This window comes from Crocuta crocuta, unplaced genomic scaffold (assembly GCF_008692635.1).
Source record: "Crocuta crocuta isolate KB4526 unplaced genomic scaffold, BGI_CrCroc_1.0 scaffold156, whole genome shotgun sequence".
Lineage (NCBI taxonomy): Eukaryota > Metazoa > Chordata > Mammalia > Carnivora > Hyaenidae > Crocuta > Crocuta crocuta.
The window spans coordinates 938,249-960,464 of record NW_027531308.1 but is presented as its reverse complement, the minus strand read 5'-3'; the positions used below and the strand labels follow the sequence as shown (position 1 = coordinate 960,464).

Sequence of the window (22,216 nt, the reverse complement as noted above, 5' to 3'; positions counted from 1 at the left end):
CTACTTTGCCCTGTGTCCCTCTGCAGTACGCACCTGGCCCCACACACCTGTCAGGTATGCCACAGCCTGCTCACCCCCTTAATCCTCATTGTTTCAGGCACAAGTTCATATTCTGGACTCCTCAGAATCCCCATATTTACTTCCAGAGATTTCTGTACTCCACTGTTAGTCCAGAAAGTAAGTTTCAGTTTCCGTGTCCTCATTTGATTTGGTCCCTACTTTGTGACTTAATGTTAATCACACATTTTCTAATTTCAGCATGAATTCATATTTCTTCCCAATTTTTTCCCCATTTCTTGTGCACTTTAGGGAGGAAAATGCAGTTAAACATACCATTTCTCTGCCACTTTTTGCTGAAGTTTCCTTGACTAATGAATGTCTGCAGCGTTGCAAGGGAACCACTAAATATTTGGTTTCCAGATATAGCTTGAGTGTGCCTTGTGGATGGAAGATTGCAGGCACTGAAGTGATAGTATGACTATAAAGAGGAAAAAGTCATTGAAACAGAATAGAAACCTTTCTTTTAGAATAGTTTCTCATCAAGATAACACTGAGGTCGATGACAAGTAGTCTTCAAATTCTCAGCAAAGGGCCAACACTCTTCTCCATTTAACTTCGGAGAATACTTGCATTTTTGACATGAAGATACTTTGACTAATCACAGAACATTGGATGGGGCAGGGGGCTGGTCAAGAAAGGAAACTTGGAAATTGATTTAAGCATCAAATCTCCATTTTATTTCAAATGAAAACCGTTTTTTCCCTTCACACTTTAGAGATATTTTTTCCTTCCTGCCCTTTCCCATTTGAGCAATTGGTTCTGATGAAACAGTGCATACCTTCCCTAAACCCCTGAGGTGACTAGTATTGCTGTTCTAGAGCTGTGGCCTGCCCCTGCGTTCTGTCCCTCTGCTGCATATCATTTCCTCTCCTTAGCATCCTTTGGAACATACATGAAGGAACTTTCAAAATTACAAGGCTCCAGAAATGTGCCAGGCATAATTCTTATTACTGTGATGACTATGGCTCTGCCTGGTTCCTAAACAATAGACGTTTGAGAGGCATGATTTGGACCTGTGGAAAATAAAATCAAGAGATGGACAAGGAGAGCCTACAACTTACCAAATTAGAAAGTAATGAAAACTGAAATACAAATTGCACTCTCTTTAATCTGTCACCATTGATCAAGTTCTACTATATGAAAAATGCTGTCCTAGGCAGCAAGAACTGAAGGAGAAAGAGAGTTCCATACCCAGTAAACAAACTCTTCAAGTAGACCCTTTGGTTGCTCTGTAGATACTTTCATAGCTCTTGCTGTGCTTGGTTCATACCCACCCTTCCCCCTGGGGGGGCACTAATGACCAGAGAAGCATTATAACAGCAAGACTTTGCTCAGTCCCTCTTGGAGTCTGGGGGCCAAGGTCATTCACTCTGGTATTTCGAAGCCTGCAGCATTAATTGGCAAACTTCTGGGCTTTACTTGCACAGAATTTTTAACAGCTAACCCAGGAGAGCTGGTGTTTATCCTCCCTGTTAGCCAAATGGCTAATTAGCATCATTGTGTGCCCTAGACTAGAAACTGCCCTGCTGTGAGCTTGTTGAGCTCAGACTTGTCAGTAATTAATATCAGAGAGCACAGGGAATGCATGTCCCCGAAGCAGTACAACACTGCGAAACTGTCTTTTGCCCCAAGGGTTGCCTTTGCCGTCAGGCTAACTTTCTAGTGAGATCAGGACTTTAATTTGAGGAGAGAAAGAGAAAAGAGAAGAATAACGGGTCGAGTTATCACCAGGACAGCTAAGGACCAGCTGTTGCGAGGTTCATCTTGCCTGAGCTAAGTAGAGTTTGTGCTCAGATTCAACATTACCTCTTGTCATCCTGATGCTCACCCAGATTCTCTTTCATCAGCGCCCTCCCTGTGGTGTTTCTTTCACCTTCACGGTCTATCTCCTTATTTCTTCCTCCTCCTCAAGAAGGCAAGACTGAGGAAATCCAGTATTTCTCCTCAGTGGCCACTGCGGGTGGTAGAAACAGTGAGGCTTTTGATTGAAAATAACGGCCACCACTTGCAGATCCTCATAGTTGACATAACCCCGGCCCTCACTCCCCTCAGTTGTCACTCAGGGTGCGGGTCATTCAAGCCTGAAGGTAAACGATGCCCCTCTTCATGGGCCTTTCCACCATCTTGAGCTTAGCAAAGAAGAGAAATAATGGGGGAAGAAGCGGTAGTGAGAGGGAGTGCAGGCTGAGGGCACAGGACTGGCATGAGGCTTACTCGGAAGTGAAGTGACACTTTCCACAGAGAAGCCCAGCTCTCACTCACTCCCCTTCCTGCAAGGTTGCAGCCTCCCACTGGAGCCTGGCAGTCACAGACGCAGGACACAGAGGACCTGTTCTCTCTGAGGGCTGCAGCTCTGTCTCCAGAGCAGACCCAGATGGGGGTGTTTCACAGTCGGACCTCCAGCGAAAGGATAAGGCTGTGCCATCCCCTAGAGCGATTGCCTGACTGAGGGCATTCTTGCTTGCGGGAGGCTGACTTTCAAGTTAGGTGCTCAGATACTTTAGAGCTAATAAGCAAGCTGTCAGGTAGTCCCCCAAAAGCTGAGCCTAAGAAGAAGAGAGAAAATAAGGATTAAAACCACATATATTAATTGTCTTTTAAGTTAACCAAAAGGTGACTTTTTTCATACATTTGGTAACCTGATGGAAGATGGAGCATGGGTTCCAAGACTGCTTTCTTCCCTTCACTTACCCACCCTCTCCCTCCACCTCCTCTTCCCTTCACCCTCTAGTCCAGCCAGGTTGCTCTTGCATCTAGTCAGTTCTTGGACCCTCAGCCTTGCCCCTTGCAGATTCTGATTCTACCCCCAGACAGCCATGTCAGGATATTATTTTATGAACACTTAAGATCACAATTTTAATCCAATAATCCAGTTCAAGTGTGTCTCTTTCTCTGCTTTAATGAAGTTGCAAGTTGATCCTACTTCCAATAATTAGACCATATATATATATTGTTATTTTATCACATTGCCTTAGGGTTCTAAGGAGAAGGATTTTCACTATCTGGAAGACAAAGGCTAAGGTTCAAACAATGTGGCTTACTCCTCAGTAGGCAATGGCTCCCCTAGCCATCCCCCACCCCCAACAATGCTCTTTGTTCTCATCCAGAGACCCCACACTTTTGACATTCTGGCTTCTTGGTGCTGTTGGAATTGTTGGCTGTTATAACAGTGAAGGGCAGTTAACATACCCTTCGATTCTGGTTTTGTTGGGGAGCTGAAGGGAACCCTGAGCTGAATGACCTTCTGTTGCCACAGAACTGCAGTGGGGGGCGGCGGGGGGCGGTTAGCATTTGCTCCTGACACCAAGTGCACCCTCTCTAGCTGGCAGTTTTCCCCATGGTGGTTCTAGAACCTCCCTCAAGACACAGACAGATAACTTCAGCTCCCAGGGAATCTGCTAGTGGGCTTCTTCTACATAGCATCAGCACTCACTTTGATTGGTCAGATGCAAAGGAAGGCAAACAAGATATGTTTGAGCACTGTAAACCCCATCCAATCCTTAGTTATAGTTCTCTTGTCTGCATCTCCCACTAATTATCTTTGTATCATGGTCTAACAAAGGACTCATTTTGAGTTTGAAGAAATTTTCCTTCTTATTTGGTAACTGACATCACATGTGTAACTCACATAACAGGTGTGTAGTCTGGCTGTCATTGAATGCCAGTAATTGACAGAAGATACCGATGGGTGCAAAAACAGATGGTCCTGGTCTCTCATTCATCAGAAAGCAACAGATGCCTGCACCCTTACAGGGCCCTTCAAACCAGTACTGTAACTGTGTTGTCTCACTCGCAGGACCGGTTAGGCAAGCCAGGACACCTCCGAGGCTAAGCCCAGGCCTGGGAAGGGAAAGCACTATATCAGTACCATCCCTGCTTTGACCAGCCAGCAGCTAGTTCCCATCACTTAGGCTTGCAGACTTGGTTAGCAGGCAAGCAAGCGTGAGTTCTTTGAGTTGGAGAACTAGAAATCTGAACAAGGACTCCTCAGCATTTTGGGTTTGTTTGGGTGCTTGTTTCACAGAAAGACTTGAGACCCACAGCTTTCTACATCATGGACCCTCAAATATTTGTATAGAATATTTGTGAGAGGGAACAGGTGTTATAGATCTCTCCTTTAAATCAAGCAGTGTGTTTTAGGACCTGTCATTTCTGTTATAAGGCAAGTCTTTTCTTTTGTGTCTTATTGGTGCTTTTGGTCCATTATCTTCTGTTCCTACTGCTGGACACTGGCTCCATCCAAAGCACGGAATAGNCACTATATCAGTACCATCCCTGCTTTGACCAGCCAGCAGCTAGTTCCCATCACTTAGGCTTGCAGACTTGGTTAGCAGGCCTAACCAGAGAACACACAGAGAACTTACACAGAAGAGTTCAAAACATTCTGAGAACAAAGAGAGGATCAAATTCCACTTGGACGCCAGCAAAACTTGCTCTCAGAAACACTGAGAAGAACAAAGTTACACAGTGTGTTGTTAAATTGCCTTGGCCAGTTAAGAACCAGGTTCCAGGTGATGAGATCATTTTACACCATTGATCAGTGTCAAGAGAAAGACGGGGGAGGGAAAAGCACATGTAATCTTGCTGAGCCCACGACCCAAGGATGTCCAGTAATCTATGGGAAGACAGCCTCAGACATCTTGGGAAAGGAGCGTGGCCCACCATGCATGGGGCCCGCATATGGTGGTACCACTTCTAAATGGACTTCTTTGTTTCCAGGCAACGTCCTGCCCTTGGAGAATGTCTGGCCTCACTGGCAGCCGCCATTCCAGTGGCGTTCTTGGAGCCCACTCTTAACCGCTACAATCCACTCTCAGTCTTCAACACTAAAACCCCCAGAGAGAGGTCTAGTAAGTATCTTCCCTCAGAGGTCATCAACCCATATGTTGAGAGGAGGGCATCCAGGAAGGAAGGCACCCACGCAGGGAACAGCAGCCTTGTAGCACTTTTGGTTTACGTGGTCTGAGGGGAGGGGAGACACAGGGTCCATGTTGCATGTCTCCATCTTACTAGAAAAATGGGCACGGGCAAGTACTTATAAGAAAGTACACTGGACTTTGGCTTCCTCTTCCATATAATGTGGTTGGTTTCTAAATCCCTTCTATCCTAATACCTTAGGCTCTCTAGTCTACCTTGGGTCTCAAGTCCCCTTCTCTACCTGGGGATATGACTGCTTTATTACAGTTCCTCTCCAGATCGTCATCAGAAGAAGCATATGTGCACTAGTAACCTAATTATACTTTCCAAGTCCAGGGAAAGACTATGTTTCTAAGGATGATGATGACCACATGCTGTCTATCATTGTAGAAAAACACCAGAAGGGATTGAAATTGTACAAAAAAGAGAAGTTAATGAGAGTATTGACACACTAAGTTCTAGAACAACAGTAGGCAAACTATGGCTATGGGCCTAATCTGGCCCTGCTGCCTATTTTTGTTAATAGTGTTTTAATGGAACATGCTCACACCTACTCATTTACATAATGTTTGTGACTGCTTTAGCACCATGCAAGGGAGGAAAAATAATTTTCTCTCTACTCCTTAAAAAAAAAAAACTTCATGTTTTTTTTTGAAAGAGACAGTGTGCGGGGGAGAGGCAGAGAGAGGGGGAGACACAGAATCTGAAGCAGGCTGAGCGCTGAGCCGTCACTGCAGAGCCTGATGTGGGACATGGGCCCACGAACCACGAGATCGTGACCTGAGCCCAAGTTGGATGCTCAACTTACTGAGCCACCAAGGCACCCCATTTTCTCTCTACTGTTAATTGTTCTTGGCTGAGACCCCCACCCATAAAACAGATAAACAGGAGAAAAGAAATTTAATTATATACATACGAGGACTTATAGGAGCCCCACATAGATATGAGACGCCAAATGCAGCCAACTGACTGAGGCTTCTAGACACACCATTCAGAGCTGAGGAAAGGGATAGGGCTCTGGGGGTTCAAAAGGAGGAAAGCAATTCATGGAAAGGGATAAAGCAGAAACATTTGGTAAACTATGCCCTGCCCTGCAGATAGTCTCTCAGAGGAAAAGGTGATCTCTGGTAAATAGCCCACTTCCTGATACACGCCCCGGTTCTAATGTAAATTTCCTCTATAAAATTTAGATTTCTCTTACACAAGGGTAACTTCTGCTCTGTTTTCAGAATTTCTCCTTTGTTTGTAGATTCTTTAAAAAAAAAAAATCATCCCAAAGTAATCCTTCTGCCAAAGAGGCTTATTTTCAAGGGGCACATTCTGCTCCAGTTCAACTACAGGGGCAGGGTTGACTCATAGTGACAAAGACTGTCTGACATGCAGATACTTCCTATCTGGCCCTTTACATAAAAAAGTCCCTACCCCCAGCCCCCACATTCTAGAATACCCTGGAACTAGAATCCGAGGCAGGTTATATACCTGTCCCTGGGGAGATAGAAAGCAGAGTCCTCATATATGGATGGATTGTGATCCTACTAGAAGTCAATGGAATAGAACGGAGGAACTTCAAACAAGGGAGTTTGAATGAAACTTGGGCTCCAACTGGAAAAAACTATGATAATTTGATGTAACATGAAGCAAAAATTACTACACCGTGGTCCTAATCAATATTACGGAGGGTAAAAAACATAGTAAGCCATTTCAGACCAGAACCTATCCTATTAAGAACCAATATTTTCTTAAAATACTGATTTACAGTATCAGTAGCTGACTATAGACTGTGTAGCAATTCTACTTAGTCATGCCCCCTTTTCAAACCTCTGTGATATCCCGAGGGAGAGAGTTTGGAGAGTAAACATTCCTGTTCTACTCCTTTGTCACCCTCTTCTCTCCATGTAAGAATGCAGAGTGCTAAGCTACAGCTGCTTTATTCCCACTTACTTCTTGTTACTTCAGATAACAGAAGCACATCGTCCCCAAAAATGATGACCAGGACAGTTTAGATAAGGTCACTTAATAAAGTTCTGGTCCTGAGCTAGAACACAGGGGAGAGGAGAGTTCCCAGAGATAGCCAATGGGCTTTGGGGAAGAAGAGAATGACTCCGTCCTGTTGTTCTTCTCAAGGGCGATTGGAAGCATGTTCATTCTTATTTTGTATACTTTACCTTTATTTAGTAAGACATATCCATAAATAAAAAATAAATATAAATCATTGCATACTCCACAGGGAGAAAAAGAGAGAAGGGTGTGATTAGAGATGACACAGTTTTTCATCCATCAGTGACACACTTTGGGATGTGCCCAAGTCCCCTGAGTCCATGTTCTCCATCATTCAGTTAATCAGCAGAGGGAATGCTGACCATTGCCGCTCTTGAAAAGTAGCGCATACATGAATATATAGTCTGGGATAATCAGGTTTGCCTAGAGCCAGAGAATGACTGATGGCTTAATGGACTCTAAGAAGGTAGACTTCATTCGTTATACAAATGAGTCGCCCCACAGGACCAAGGTGGGAGAGAATGCATAGCATGACAAATTATGTGAGCCTTTGGTTTAGAAATATGATATGAGCTGATTTATCAAGGCTTCAGTCAGTGGGACATCTCTGTTAATTGACAGCTGGTGTTTTGCCAGCAGTTACTCCTATTAGTAAGTCTTCTGTCCTGTAAGACCCTGGAGCATTTTCTGATTCATCCAGAAATTATTAAGATATGCCTAGAAAAGGTGAACACTAGTATCTTCCAGGTTCAAATTAGGTAACACTTTGGTTATGAGTGGTAGTGGTCTCTTAATCACATGATCACACAAGATACTCTTCACCAGCCAATTTATTTCCACACCCATTTTGGAACGGCCGTCCACAGAGAGCAGCAGCCCACGCCCTGTGTAAGCTGTCTGTCTACACAAAGAGGTGGTACTCTCCAATGCCACCGCCTTATGGAAAGAGCTGCCTGGTGAAGGAAATCTGAATTGAGAACTTAACTCAGAATGCTTAGGAAAACAAAGATTGCTGAGTGCTACCCCTAAAGTTTTAACTCGGGAGATGGGAACTAACAAGTTTCCAGGTGCTGCTGCTGCTGTCTGCGAGGGAACCCCACTTTGAGAACCACTCATCTAGAGATGAAAGGGCAGTATGTTCTAATCATAACTCCAACAGTCTTCTGTCTGATTCTTTTTTTTTTTTTTAAGTTTATATGTTTATTTTGAGAGAGACAGAGACAGTGTGGGTCGGAGAGTGGCAGAGAGAGAGGGAGACAGAGAATCCCAAGCAGGCTCCAGGCTCCAAACTGTCAACATAGAGCCCGATGCAGGGCTTGAACTCACAAACCGTGAAATCATGACCTGAGCCAAAACTAAGAGTCAGTCGGACGCTTAGCTGACTGAGCCACCCAGGCGCCCCTTGTGTCTGATTCTAATAGGACCCAGCTGAGGCTGTTTTTCAGCAGCATTCATTCTCTGGGTTTGTTATGTGGCATTTGAAGTATAAAACACCATCTGAATCACAAATGTTTTTTTCACTAGATACCAATTACACATAAATAACTTTTAAAGGTCATTATAATGATGCCAGTGCAGCACCTTCAAGCAACTCTTTTCTTAGGTAGGGGAAAAAAGTGTCCGTGGTGATGTATTGTCTGTGTGACATTTAAACACACACCTGAGCTGCCTTCATTATAATTTTACAGCCAACAGTTGTAAACTTCACTTGCATCCATGGCAGTTGGCATTGTTCTGTATGCAGAGTTTCAAGATAAAAAGCTCGATTTCTCGGTCTCTAACTTCTTGTATAAGTAAAATTACTTTGTGAGGGTCCTCCATACCCCATGTTGATGTCGCTCCTCATGCCTGTTCCGATGCAAGGTACACAGGCTAGTCGTCTTCTCTGCACGTGACTCACATTGGCAGTAAACCATGTCTGACTCTTAAAATTCCCTTCCCTTGTAAATCACAGGAGTTTCACATTCTCTGGCTTTGATGCTACTAATGCTTTTGAAGTGTCTGCATTTCTTTTTTAAATTTTTTAATACTTATTTACTTTGAGAAAGCAAACAGGCAAATGCAAGTAGGGGGGGCAGAGAGAGGGAGAGAGAGGATCCCAAGCAGGCTCTGCACTGTCAGCATGCAACCCTACACGGGGCTGCATCCCAGGAACCATGGGATCATGACCTGAGTCGAAATCAAGAGTCAGAGGCTTAATCACTGAGCCCCCAGGGGTCCTGAATTGTCTGGATTTTAAAGGACATTGGTCCACTTATGACTTCCAAGGAAGAGAGATCGCTAGCCACAGTGACAGCAGCAGAAAGTCCTTAGTAGGCAGAGTGTTAGGACCTCACGGGGCCTGCTCCACAGCAGGGAGGCTCCTGAACATAATTTGCTTTGCAAGCGTCCATGCCATCCAGTAGACTTGGTCTCAGCTACAGATTCATAGTCTCCAGCGATAGCCAGCACTGTCCCGTAACTCTGCTCCAGGAAGTACACTCAAAGGAGAAATCAAAATGGTTCCTTGCAACTGACCAGTATGTCTGAAGGCCACAGAATTTGTCTTTTGACAAATTTGACCTCTCTTCTTCTTTAACCCTTCAGTTCCTCTGTTCCTAAATGCTGGAAAAGGGAGATTTCTAGCCAGCGGTAACCCCAATGGCAAAGGGCCTGCAGGCATAATTCACAAAAGATAAAATTTTACTTGAAGTCTTCTACTTTGTCCTTTGAAATTCGTGAGAACTTTGCATTTTTCTCCAAGCATCAAAAGTAATTTCCTCAAGTCATCTAACGGAACTGGATGTTCCAGAAAAGTGCTCCACATTTTCCTGTGGCTTCTCAGACTCCCCCCGCCCCTGTGGTGCCTGAGGCTCTGGCCGCAGTGTGAGGAGTTTGGTCTGTGGGGAGAGTCTACACAGGGCCTGGGTCCTGGGTCCAGGTGACACAGGCAGATGGGGGCAGGGGAGGAGACAGAGCTTTGGGCTTGCGCTTCTTCTAGAGTCCCTGTTAATCTTCTCACCTGTCAGGAACCTCAGGATGCTTCTGGTCTCTCCTCCTTGTCTGTCCTGTGGAACAGGATGGATACCCCCTGGCTGCTTCTGCGTGTGATTCTTGCATCTGACAGCCATCCTCGGTTTCACATTGATCTCCATCTGTTGCCGCCTCATCCTGTCTGTCCGCATTCAGTGAAGTGACCGCAGTCTTCAGTGTCAGGAATAGATGGGGCTTCCTCACTCTTCCTCACACAGAAGCCTTCAGAAACAAAAAGGTTTAAGTGAGTGGCAGGAAGTCTTGGCACAGGTCATCCATAACTTATGTTGTAAATGCATAAATTAATGCAAATACAATCCCCTCTCCCCCGCCAAATTTCAACCTTTATGAAAAATAATTTTGTTCCAGTCCAACTGAAGGAATATTTAATGAGAGGGGTTTCTTTTCCTTTTCTAACCAGTACAGAGATCCAAGTGACTGAACTACAGGTTTTCAACTAAACACAGATTAGCTGCTTTTTTTTCCTTCTAGTATCGCCTTTTGTGCTTTGCATGCAGCAGGGAAGAGAGGGAGAAGTCAAGAGACTGACTTTATCTCAGAGAAGTCCTAGGAAATGTCCCTCAACTATCTCTGCGATGCTCCTTTGGCATTAAATTAAAGTGTTCTATCCAGGAAGGTACTCCAGCCTCTGGAAGCTGCCATCTTTACACAAACACCTAGAGGAGAGAAATTTCCCCATATCCATTGCTCACTCATCTGGAGCTCGCGGGTGGAAACTTAATGTCTAAAGACCAAAGGAAGGGTGGGAGAGACAGGGAAAGTTGCATTATTTGTACTTTTGAATTACTGTCCCTGTATTCTTCCTGTACCCTCTTGGTCAGTTCTGGGGATGCCAGACACAGTGGAAGAGATGTGTCCTGACATCCCTCAGCTGGAGGGCCTGATGAAGGAAATCAGCGACCTGGCCGAGTCAGGGGCCCGGTACACGGAGATGCCCCATGTCATCGAGGTGATCTTGCCCATGCTCTGCAACTACCTGTCCTACTGGTGGGAGCGGGGGCCAGAGCACCTCCCCCCCAGCACAGGGCCCTGGTGCACCAAGGTCACCTCTGAACACCTCAGTGTCATCCTGGGGAACATTCTGAAAATCATCAACAACAACCTGGGCATCGACGAGGCGTCCTGGATGAAGCGTATCGCAGGTACCATGCATGGCTCTTTTCCCTGCTGCCCTTTGTCCCCGCCCAAGGCCAGGAAGCCTGTGTTCTCTTTGCATTTCTCAGTCCATCTTTAAACTAGTCTCCCTCCCCATCTTAGTTATTTAACAGTAAAAAGGTTTTCCCCTGGAGAGCTTCCTGGAGCAAATGCCTCTTGTCCACTCCTCACCTAAGCCAGGTCCCTCAAATCTCCAGGAAGCCCTTCCCGATACACTCTGCCTGACTCCCATGTTCATTGCTTTATTTGCTTTTGGTACTTAAGAATCCCATTTGCTCTTACAGTAATAATTGTGTATATTTTCCTGGTAAATGATCCTGTGTGTTTTTTACATGTAGAAAATTCACTCCCCTCTGAGCTGTACTCAGATTGCTAGCTTTTGTATTTCACGTTATGCTTTCTAAGACTTTCTCTAGTTTAGCTTCACGGCAGCATCACTTTGGGATTTTTGTTTATTATTTCTGTGTCCCTCTAGAAGTCCTTGCATGCAATAGGCTCTTAATGAATTTTGTTAGCTGATTTTCTGTTCCTAAAGCAACCTCAAAAAAAAAGGAAAGTTATGTCCCACAGTCAGGAAACCATGAATATTTAGTGTCTTCTATGTCCGCTCCGAGGAGACAGAAGCCAAGGGGAAGCCATTGCCTTTAACCAACCTACAGTGTAGACAGCTCCATAGTGGTGTTTTCACCTATGCTATCCCCTGGACCAGGAAACACAGTGACTAGGTCAAACGAGGCTATTAGCCCAACCCTAGCCAACCCTAGACTGGGCAAATGAGAAGGTATTCCTGAGAGACCAAGGAAGAAAAGTCCCTACCCACTTCCTGTCTCTGAAATGAACCAAGATCAGAATTATCAATATTAAGGGTGCCCATAGCTACTAGATGGTATAGGGCTCTGTGAACACAGGAGTAAATAAAGTTGAGGTTCCTTTCTGACCCATTAGCCCAAGATTGTTGCCAACCCTAAGGTTCTTTGGTGAGAAGCTCTAATTTGTATTTCATGAAGGATTCAGGGACAGAAGGAAGTGGAAAGGACAGGCTCCCTCAGCTCCCTAGAGGTGCAGAGAGGAAAGATGTCACACCACAAGGGGCAATTGAACTTGACCTATTATTCCACCTCTTATATCCATATCTCCGGCCACTTAATTGCTGGTGCCCCCCAAAAAGGGCGATTTTAAGTTGTAACCCCAACTCACCTACACCTGGAATAGCCATTCTGATTACAGGTCCAAAGCAGAAGTAACTCTCTGGGTGGGGCAAGGCATAAACTGTGAAGGTTTTCATAGCGCTGAGTTTCAGCTTCTTGGTTAATGCACCTCAGAAGAAAGTTGCCTTCGCCTCCTCTTTCTGCAATGGTCACTTTGGTGAATATAAAAAATAAGGCAGTAAGATTTAAAAGAAAAAGTGCCAGAATGTATGTTATTTCTGATTGAAATGCCCTAAGCTACAGAAACTTACAACTTTTGAAATATACAAAACATACACCATCCACATTGGCATGGTTCTTGACTTTCATTAATTGTATTTCACTTATTTTTTTATAATTACTCTGATTCTGATCTTTATGATGAATTGGACCAAGGGGATATTCCATTTTAAGAAATAGGGTAAGACACATAGGTTTTATCTTGCTCTTTGCAAGGCCCAGAATCACAGTCCCAAGTTCCACTGATTGCTGTGTTCTGTCTTTGACTTCTGGTGGCCACCCCAGCCTCTCAGTTCATCATACCCGATAATAGTTGATCTAGCTTCCTCAGGACACAGAGGACCCCCCAGGCAGTGAGGTGGCAGTTCTCAAGCATTGGGGACTGAGAACTATGGTTGGGTTAATATATTTTTAACGGCAGTTTTTTCTATAAGATAACCAGAAAGCATAGCATGGAGTATCTACTCTTGGCTCAGCACAGACAGAGCTGGTTGGTTATTAGAGGGAAAAGGCTCCTTTCAAGGGATTGATAATCTCTCTAGTAAGCCCAAACCAGGATGAACATGCTAAGACTATGATGAGAAGCTAAGAGGTGTGGCAAACAGCAGGCATGCCTGAGGAGGTCAGGGATGGCAGGGGCTCCCTGTGGCCTGGACAAGCAGAACAGGCATAGCGACCTTGTCCTGTGGCTTCATTCCCCAGCTGTGGCTTCCTGAGAGCTCCGTGCCTAGTGGACCATTAAGGAAGGGAACAAGGTGCAGGGATTGTCTTGAGTTGATGGATTGTCACAGCCTCCCCTTTCAGAACCACTCCTTTCCTTTTCTCAATTGTTGTACTTTGTGAAATGAGGGGGAGGCTTTTTGTTTGCAAACACAGTGTACGCCCAGCCAATCATCAGCAAAGCCAGGCCCGACCTGCTGAAAAGCCACTTCATCCCGACTCTGGAGAAGCTGAAGAAAAAGGCCGTCAAGACTGTGCAGGAGGAGGAGCAGCTGAAGGCCGACACCAAAGGGGACACTCAGGAGGCAGAGCTCCTCATCCTGGATGAGTTTGCGGTCCTTTGCAGAGACCTCTATGCCTTCTACCCCATGCTAATCCGCTACGTGGACAACAACAGGTATGTGGGAGACCTGGGGCAGCCTGTCCACAGAGTGGAAAGGTGGTGTGGAGTCGTGTTATTACAGGTGAGACAGGGAGGTCACAGCTTCTACCTTCTCCCACCCCCACCCCTCCAAAGGAAAATCCTGGGTGTAGGACCTCTGGATAGTGCTTTCCTTGGCCAATGACTCTATATGGTCAATGACATGGCCACCCCTTCCATCCTGACATGCTACCATAGGTAAGAGGGAGTTGGTGAGATAGGGACAGAAGTAACCCACCCCTTCCACTCTGCTGTTCTGTCACATATTCATTCAACAGATATTACTGTGTGTCAGGCACTGTTCTAGGCATTGAACAAAACAAAGATGTCTGGCCTAAGGGTTTTCATTTTGGTAGGAAAGTGGGGCACACAGACAGCAACTGTTTGCTTATNTACAGGTGAGACAGGGAGGTCACAGCTTCTACCTTCTCCCACCCCCACCCCTCCAAAGGAAAATCCTGGGTGTAGGACCTCTGGATAGTGCTTTCCTTGGCCAATGACTCTATATGGTCAATGACATGGCCACCCCTTCCATCCTGACATGCTACCATAGGTAAGAGGGAGTTGGTGAGATAGGGACAGAAGTAACCCACCCCTTCCACTCTGCTGTTCTGTCACATATTCATTCAACAGATATTACTGTGTGTCAGGCACTGTTCTAGGCATTGAACAAAACAAAGATGTCTGGCCTAAGGGTTTTCATTTTGGTAGGAAAGTGGGGCACACAGACAGCAAACAGAATAAGTACTTATATACTTACTGGTATACTTTACTTGGATAAGTAAATTCTGCAAAGCAAGGTTAAGGAGAATTAGGAGTGCCGGGGTGGGGTGGAGTCACAGTTTTAAATAAAATGTTACTGGCGCGCCTGGGTGGCTCAGTCAGTTAAGCATCCAACTCTTGATTTCAGCTCAGGTCATGATCTCACAGTTCCTGAGATCGAGACCCACATCAAACTCTGTGCTGACAGCGTGGAGCCTGCTTGGGATTCTCTCTCTCCCTCACTCTCTGCCCCACCCCCACTCACTGCTGTGTTCTCTCTCATTCCCTCACTCTCAAAATAAACAAACATTTTAAACAGATGATAGGTAGGTTGGTAGGTACGTAGAATGTTACTGAGAAAGCAATATTTGAGCAGAGAGATGAAGTGGGAAATCCTGCAGGTCTGAGAAGAGTTATATTCCCAGGAAGTGGGGACATGTGAAGTAAGCCCTGAGGAAGGAGTATGTTGAGGTGGAGGAGAGTGAGAAGTAGGACAGTGGGAGATGTCAGAAAAGTAATATGAGGCCAACAGTGTAGGCCCTTGGAGGCCACTGTGAAGACTCTGGCTTTTACTCTGAATGAGAAGGGAAGTTGATGGATACTTTGAGCTACTCTGCGATGTGATCTGATTCACTTTTTGAGCACTGTGGCAAGGCATAGAGACAAATAAGGGGTAAGGAGACCAGTTGGGAGGTTCACAGTGATCCAGCCAAGAGCTGATGTGGGACCTTTAGAGACAAGAGCCAGCTGTTGGTTGCCAGATCCTGGGGGAAGGAGGGACCAGGAAGCAACTGCTTAATGGGATTGGGGTTTCCTTTTGGAGTCCTGAAAATGTTAAGAAACTAGATAATGATAGTGGCTTTCCAACCTTATGAATGTACTAAATGTCACTAATGGCAAATTTTATATCTATTTTACCACAGTAAAAAGAGGGGGGAGAAAGTTTGATCATTGGAGCCAGGGTTATAGCAACAAAGATTGACAGTAGATGGAAGATTCTGGGTCTGGGTAGAGCCCTTAGGACTTCCAGATTGGGAATGAGAGAAGAGAGGAGGGTCAAAGATTATTCTTTGCAAATTCAAGGATGGAATGTCCAGCAGTTGAGTAGGGGAAGATTGTGGTTATGGACTTTTTTTTAGGGGAATATCTGGAAATCCCTTTTGGATATGTCAAACTTGGGTTGCCTATTCAATATAAAAATGAAAATGTTGAGCGGGCAGTTGAATATAAGAGTCCAGAGTTCAGGAGAGAGTTCTGGTGTAGACATAGGAATTTGGGAGTCAGTAGCATATTGGAGAACCATGAGACTGGACGAGAGAAAGGATTGAGGAGGAGAGAGAAGAGTTCCAAGGACTGAGCACTTGTGCTCTCCAACATCAAGAGGCCAGGCAGAAGAGGAGGAACCAGTGGCAAAGGCTAAGGATGAACAACCCATGAGACAGGAGGAAACCAACAGAATGTTGTGTCTTGGGTGCCAGTTTCACAGAGGGTTTCCGGGAGGGAAGAATGATGAGTGAAGGTCATTGGTGATCTTGACAAGAGAAGTTGCATTGGAGCAATGAGGTAAAGCCTCTCTGGAGTAAGTTGGAAGAAAATGGGGAAAAAAGACTTGGAGAGAGAAGTACAGACAGCTTGTTCAAAGAATTTTACTACAAAGAGGAACAGAAAAATAGGATGCTAACTAGAGGTAGAAGTAGGATCAAGAGAAGAGTTTTTAAGATGGGAGACTTGTTAGTTTGTTTCTTCACTACTGGGAACGATCTAGTAGAGAAGAGGAAATTTATCTTGTAAGAGTGCGAGAGATAATTTCTAAAGCAATGTTCTCTGCACAGGCAAAGGATCAGCATTAGATGGTTTATCCACAGCAAGAAGCAGGGTGGCCGAGAGCATGGGTGCTGATGCTGGCAGACAGACAGACAGACACACGCTCGCTCTCGCTCTCTCTCTCTCAGTCCTCTTCTGATTGCTTCCATTTTCTCAGCAAAGTAGGAAGCGGGATCATCGCCTGAGAATGAGGATGGGAGAAGGTGTTTGGAGGTTTGAGGAGTAAGGAGAAAGTGTGAGGCAATAGTCAGTGAGAGGGGGAGAGTAGGTGGGTCAGAACAGTGTCATGTGATTGGTGGGCAGCATTAAGGGCCCCACTTGAGATCTGTGGTCATGAATTTAAAGCGAGACTTCTCACCAGGTTGCCTTTTTCTCCAGCCAATTCACTCCAGGGCCAGGCCCAGAGTAGGAAGAGTTGAATTTAACCAAGGTTGGGGTTTTGCAAAGTGAGTATGACAGAGAAACAGGTTAGGGAGTTGAGGGTGTGTGTAAGAGGCCAGTTGTAATGACTGACCATGGAATTTAAGCTGGTTGTTGAGGAAGGCGAGGACGTGGTGGGGGCTAATATCTCTGAGCAAGCAGAAGAACAAAGGATTATGGATTCTAGTGGGGAGCAAGGACCAAATGGTCTTTTTTATTATACTGCACCTTCTTCAAATATAAAGTCCTAGCATGTAAATTTGAAAGGGTTTATTTTTTTTATGTTTATTCATTTTTGAGAGTGAGAGAGAGCACAGGCAGCGGAGGGGCAGAGAGAGAGGAGGACACAGAATCCAAAGCAAGCTCCAGGCTCTGACCTGTCAGCACAGCACCCGACGCGGGGCTCAAACCCACCAACTATGAGACCATGACCTGAGCTGAAGTCGGACGCTTATCTGACTGAACCACCCAGGCACCCCTGAAAGGGTTTAATTTAAAATACTCTGTTGTAGATATTGAAAGGACATAGGAATATTTGAGAGAGCATTGCTAACTTTTGGGTTGTAAGCCATTCTTTTATGGGCAGGTAATAGGTCTGGATATGCCCATGTAGCATTTATTTTATAAGGCAAATTGTGCTTATTATTTAAAACAATTGATTATTTATATTTAGCCTTTCAAAACAAATGCCTTACATATACTGTATTCATAATATAATCCCATAACTGTCTGTGTGAATCCTTATTCTTGCAAAAGAAACCCTGCTTTGAGGATCATCATTTTCGTCATTTCCAATAGTATAATTACATTAGCAGTTAGAGAGGGAATTTGTCAGAGTTTGAGGCAAAGACAAAAAATGAAAGCAGAGTAAGGTTGCTCCTAGAATAGCTCTTTAATTGCATTTGTCACTGTTGACAATTAGGACTCAAGATAGAGTGTGTTCTCCTTACACTGTGTTTGACAGTTGCTAAAAATGGCAATGTCAGAGAGTCTTTGAGATCATCATTAATTCATTCATCCCCACTTTTCAGCCTGTTTTTCACTGAGCACCAGGCATTATGGCCACCAGAGCCTAGCTTAGAAATATTTCCTTCTTAGGTGTATGCCTTTACCTTCTTTGGGTTCTTTCTTCACCAATAGAATTGCTGGCTTGGAATTATGGGATTGTGGAGTTGGCAGGAGAAATAAGGGTCACCTCATCTTACCTGTAACTGGATGAATAAATACCCCCTTTATTTTATGTTTTAGTCTCTCTCGTGTCACCTCTTTAAATATTGAAGAGAGCCATCTTGTCCTGTCCCCCTCCCTGTTCTTCCTCATCATATTAAGCCTTTGTACTTCCTTCAGCCCAGTCATGTTTCAAGTTTCTCTGCCATTTGGAACACTGTTCTGAACAGAAGCTTCCATCGGTCAGTGTTCAATCCAAAGCTTACACAGCATGAGCAAGAATTCTGGGTGCAGTGTGGTCAGAGCTGGGCAAATCAGCTGTTATCTCTTCGTGCAGGACATATGTCAGCACAGGTTAAACAGATCTCTTCCAGAGGCAGTGGCTTCTTGGCCTCCTTTCTGGCAACCAGGAACACTAAGAATACAGAAATGAACAACTTTAAACAGTGTGATTTGGAGTGAAACCCCATCTTGCAGACTACCGAAGAGTATCTGAGTAAATGCTGTGCAGTGACTGCCTCGGGCTGTGTCCTCTGCAGGAGGCTTAGAAACAAGGTTGAGATAAGCTCTTAGCTCTAGCTCAGACAACTTGACCATGAACGTGGGAGCATGGCTCTGCTTTCTTTCAAAGCTTGATAACTGGCTTTACTTTCTTCGAAAATCTGAAAACTTGTCAATTTGAAAGTGAAAATTTAACTCTTTGCTCTTGCAGTCATCCAAGATTTTATTCTGCTCTTCTTGTTTTCTGTTAACAGGGTCAGTAATTTCATCCATTTGGGTTGCTTCAGTCATCATCCCCCGCAGATCATTACCTCTAAAACCAATCTTCTTTGCCACCTACAGCCTTGCATTTTTCCAACTGCCTCTTGGCACCCCGCAGTGTGGATGATTAAAAAAAAAAAGAAAAGAAAAGACCCAGATATCAGTATAGTACCTCCGAAAGGATCAAGTGTCTGGATATGGAAAGAGACCTGGATTCTGGGAGACTGGGAGCAGGCAAGAGATGAATCTGATTGCCTCATATAGAGGCAGAAAGGATAAGGGAAAATAGGAGAGGTGAGGTCAGGATCTTCTATTCACCTGTGAGGACCATCTTCATCTGATTTGAGAGAGGTAGAGAGTTTGTGTGCCTGGGGAAACAGGTGATGAGGTATTCTTCATTCACACCTACCACTCTGAACCTGAAGGAGGGACCTCACTAAAAATAAAGAGTGAAGATTTCCCTCCTAGAAGAAGAAGAGTATTAAAACAAAATTCATTCACTTGAAACTGCATTCCTATATAAAGGCAAAGAGATCAGCATCCTTTTCTGTCTCCTGTGAGGAAACGTTGACCTTGCCGGTTTTCAGAGCCCCTGCTGCTCATATGCCCTGTGGCTGTACTTTTCCTTGGCAGGATAGAATGTGACCCCTCACCTCTTCCCACTCAGGGCATAGGGCACACTTACAAAGCTCTTTTCAAGGAATGAACAGCTGGCAGCTCTGACAAAATTTGGCACTTGATCCTGAAAAAGCACTCCTGAAAATTTAGTATGAATGAAATCAAAAAGCATTAAAAATCTCAAGCCTCAAGTTTGGGTTGCATTTCGTTCCTAATAATGGATACCTGATTACAGTGGGTTAGAGAAATTAGAAGTTAACTCTCCACACATAAAAGAAGTCCAAAGATACCCAATCCAGGGCCAGTACAATTGCTCCTCACTAGAGAGCCTAACTCCTCTGTCTTTCCATCCTTAACATTGGCTTCCATCTTAGAAGTTACTTTATGTTGCCATGTGCCAATGAGAGTTCAAGCCATCATATTTTCATTCCAGATAGGAAGTATGAAAGCAATAGGGGGAAGGCAAAGGGAATCCTCAGCTATCTGCCGCAGTTTTAGAGAACTTTTCCAGAAGGTCCATCCAACAATTACCACTTCCGTGTCTTTGATCAGAACTTAGTTACATAGCTATCCCTCAAAGGAGGCTGGGTAATGTGGTCTTCAGCAGGGCACAGTCCCACCCTGAATAAAATGGGCTTTTGTTCCTCAGGAAGAAGAGGAGAATGAGTATTGGGTAGGCAACCTGTAGTGTCTGCCATGTACAGGAAAGACTAGTTGACGTAGCACACAAGAACAATTAGATAAGAATGTCTATGAGGCTGAAACTCAGGGCAATAAGGAATTGAGAAGACAGAGGTGTCCAAAGACAGTCCTGGCCTCATGAGTCTTCACCTTTCTTCTTTCGCCTGGTGCTCTCCATGAATGGGCAGAAGGTACAGGCTGCCCAGGGCAAGTCAGCGTGATGTCCCAAGGCTTAGGGAACTGGCTTTTGATAGCTGTTACTCTGCATGCACTAAGGGACATTGGATTTATCAGACCATTCATGAGAACCAGTTTTCTTTAACCTAAGAAAGATGGTAGGGGCACCTAGGTNCTCTAAAAATTTAATAAAAGAAAAAAAAAAAAAAAAAGAGACGGTAGACAATTTCACTTCTGTGTTACTCTGCACCGATATTTGAAAATGGAAATATCCAGCCCTTTCAAAATATAATTTAATTCAAATATGTAAGGTACTTAGGGATATGCCAACTTTTAAGAAATGACTGAATTCTACTGTAATTTTGCCTTCTTGCTACCACTGTGAAATTCTTTACCTGGTCTCATTTTTAATTTTAAAAAGAAGAAGAAAGAAAAAGAAAAGAGTATATATAAATTTCATATATACATTACACATTACATGTTCTATATTTTATATATATATATGTATATATATATATATGTAGGGAATTTCTAAACCATTTCAGATGATATAAAAAATGATCTCTGCCTATAAACTTAAAGTAACAGTGGAAAATATATTGCCTTACAAATTTCATTCATAAAATTGGCTTTGAGAAAAAAGCTGTGAGGCCTTAACTGATTTTAGAGTGCTCCATATTTCAGAGGCTTGACAAGGACAAGTGCCAATGACAAGGTTAGATGTCATAGTGACCAAGTCTAGTCTTGCTAGCCTCATGGATTAAAGGAGGCCTGGTCCAAAACAGTGTGTAACCTTAATCACCTCATCTGTTTAAAAAAGAAAATAAAAACTACCTTTGCCAAAAAGGAAGTGTTGTTCTCTGACATCTGTTTGCTAAAATAATCCTTGAATCCTTTGGTAAGATGGAAATGATTATTGTAAGTCCTTCAGCAATATCTACAGTTACATGCCTACAAGCATGTAAGGAGTGTGCTGATATTTAGTCTCTCTGAAGATTGCCTCCAGGTGGAAATGTAGTTTTATCTGGATAAGCATATGCACCCAAAGTTGATAGAATTTTTAGTGTGACTCTTTTACTCATTACTGAATTTCATATGCATATGGATTTCTTTTCACTTCAGATCAAACTGGCTCAAAAGTCCTGATGCTGATTCTGACCAGCTCTTCCGCATGGTGGCAGAGGTCTTCATCCTGTGGTGCAAATCTCACGTAAGGAACATGTGGGCCCTGGATTTAGAGATGGCTATGAAAGGTACAGATGTCAGAAAACATTCTTGTAACGTTGGCTTTTTTATTCCCCCCCCCCCCCACTTAGAACTTCAAGAGGGAAGAGCAAAATTTTGTGATTCAGAATGAAATTAATAATTTGGCATTTTTAACTGGAGACAGCAAAAGCAAGATGTCAAAAGTAAGTCCATAGAAATCCGTTCCAAAGCCTCTTTGATCTTGACCTAAGCTATGTATCTTGGATGTATGAAGGGATTAGTTTCCGTCAAACCACAAAAACCAACAGTCTCTACTGTTGTTTCTTTGAGAATGAGCCAGAAGTCACTGCTCTCAAATAAGCATGGTCATCACATTTTATGAGCAAATAGTTGCTTCTGTGTCAGAAAGTTTAAGTTTCAAGGCTTGTCTAAGGCATTCGAGAGGTCTCCAACACCAAAGTTGCTGTTAGTTGTTTGAAAATAGAACTACTTCCTGTGTGGTGAAGCTGCCAAACTGCACATGCCCAGAGCCACCGTTTGATTTGCTATGAGGAAATCACCTTGCTTTGAAGATTTCCTTAGCACTTGTTTCCACAGTAAGCTTGTTTTCCTCCTCTCTGGAGCTTCCAGTGGCTGTTTGATTTCAGTTGTGCTGACCTCTTAATGCCTTCTGTTTATTTTCCATGTGGGTTGCATTCAGAAACCCAAACATTTGTCCATTCCCTGCAGGAAATGTTTAAAAGAGGGCATACCGGGTATCTGAGAAAAAGAGTAGATTCTAGGGAGGGATGTAGCAGGAATAGAGGAGTGGGGCCTGGCCTCCCAGCTTCTCTTGAGTCAGCTCTGCAAAGGCAGGCTTTGCTATTTT

The 22,216-nt window shown here is 44.1% G+C and overlaps 1 protein-coding gene across 1 annotated transcript in view; it reads left to right on the top strand.

The window, feature by feature from the left end:
- RYR3 (ryanodine receptor 3) overlaps positions 1 to 22,216 on the top strand; it is a 373,605-nt gene that overhangs the window by 292,508 nt on the left and 58,881 nt on the right. The window contains exons 65-69 of the mRNA XM_077771636.1: positions 4,780 to 4,910; positions 10,830 to 11,150; positions 13,467 to 13,707; positions 21,265 to 21,352; positions 21,459 to 21,551. Coding sequence (XP_077627762.1) covers positions 4,780 to 4,910; positions 10,830 to 11,150; positions 13,467 to 13,707; positions 21,265 to 21,352; positions 21,459 to 21,551 — 874 coding nt within the window. The remainder of the gene's footprint in view (positions 1 to 4,779; positions 4,911 to 10,829; positions 11,151 to 13,466; positions 13,708 to 21,264; positions 21,353 to 21,458; positions 21,552 to 22,216) is intronic.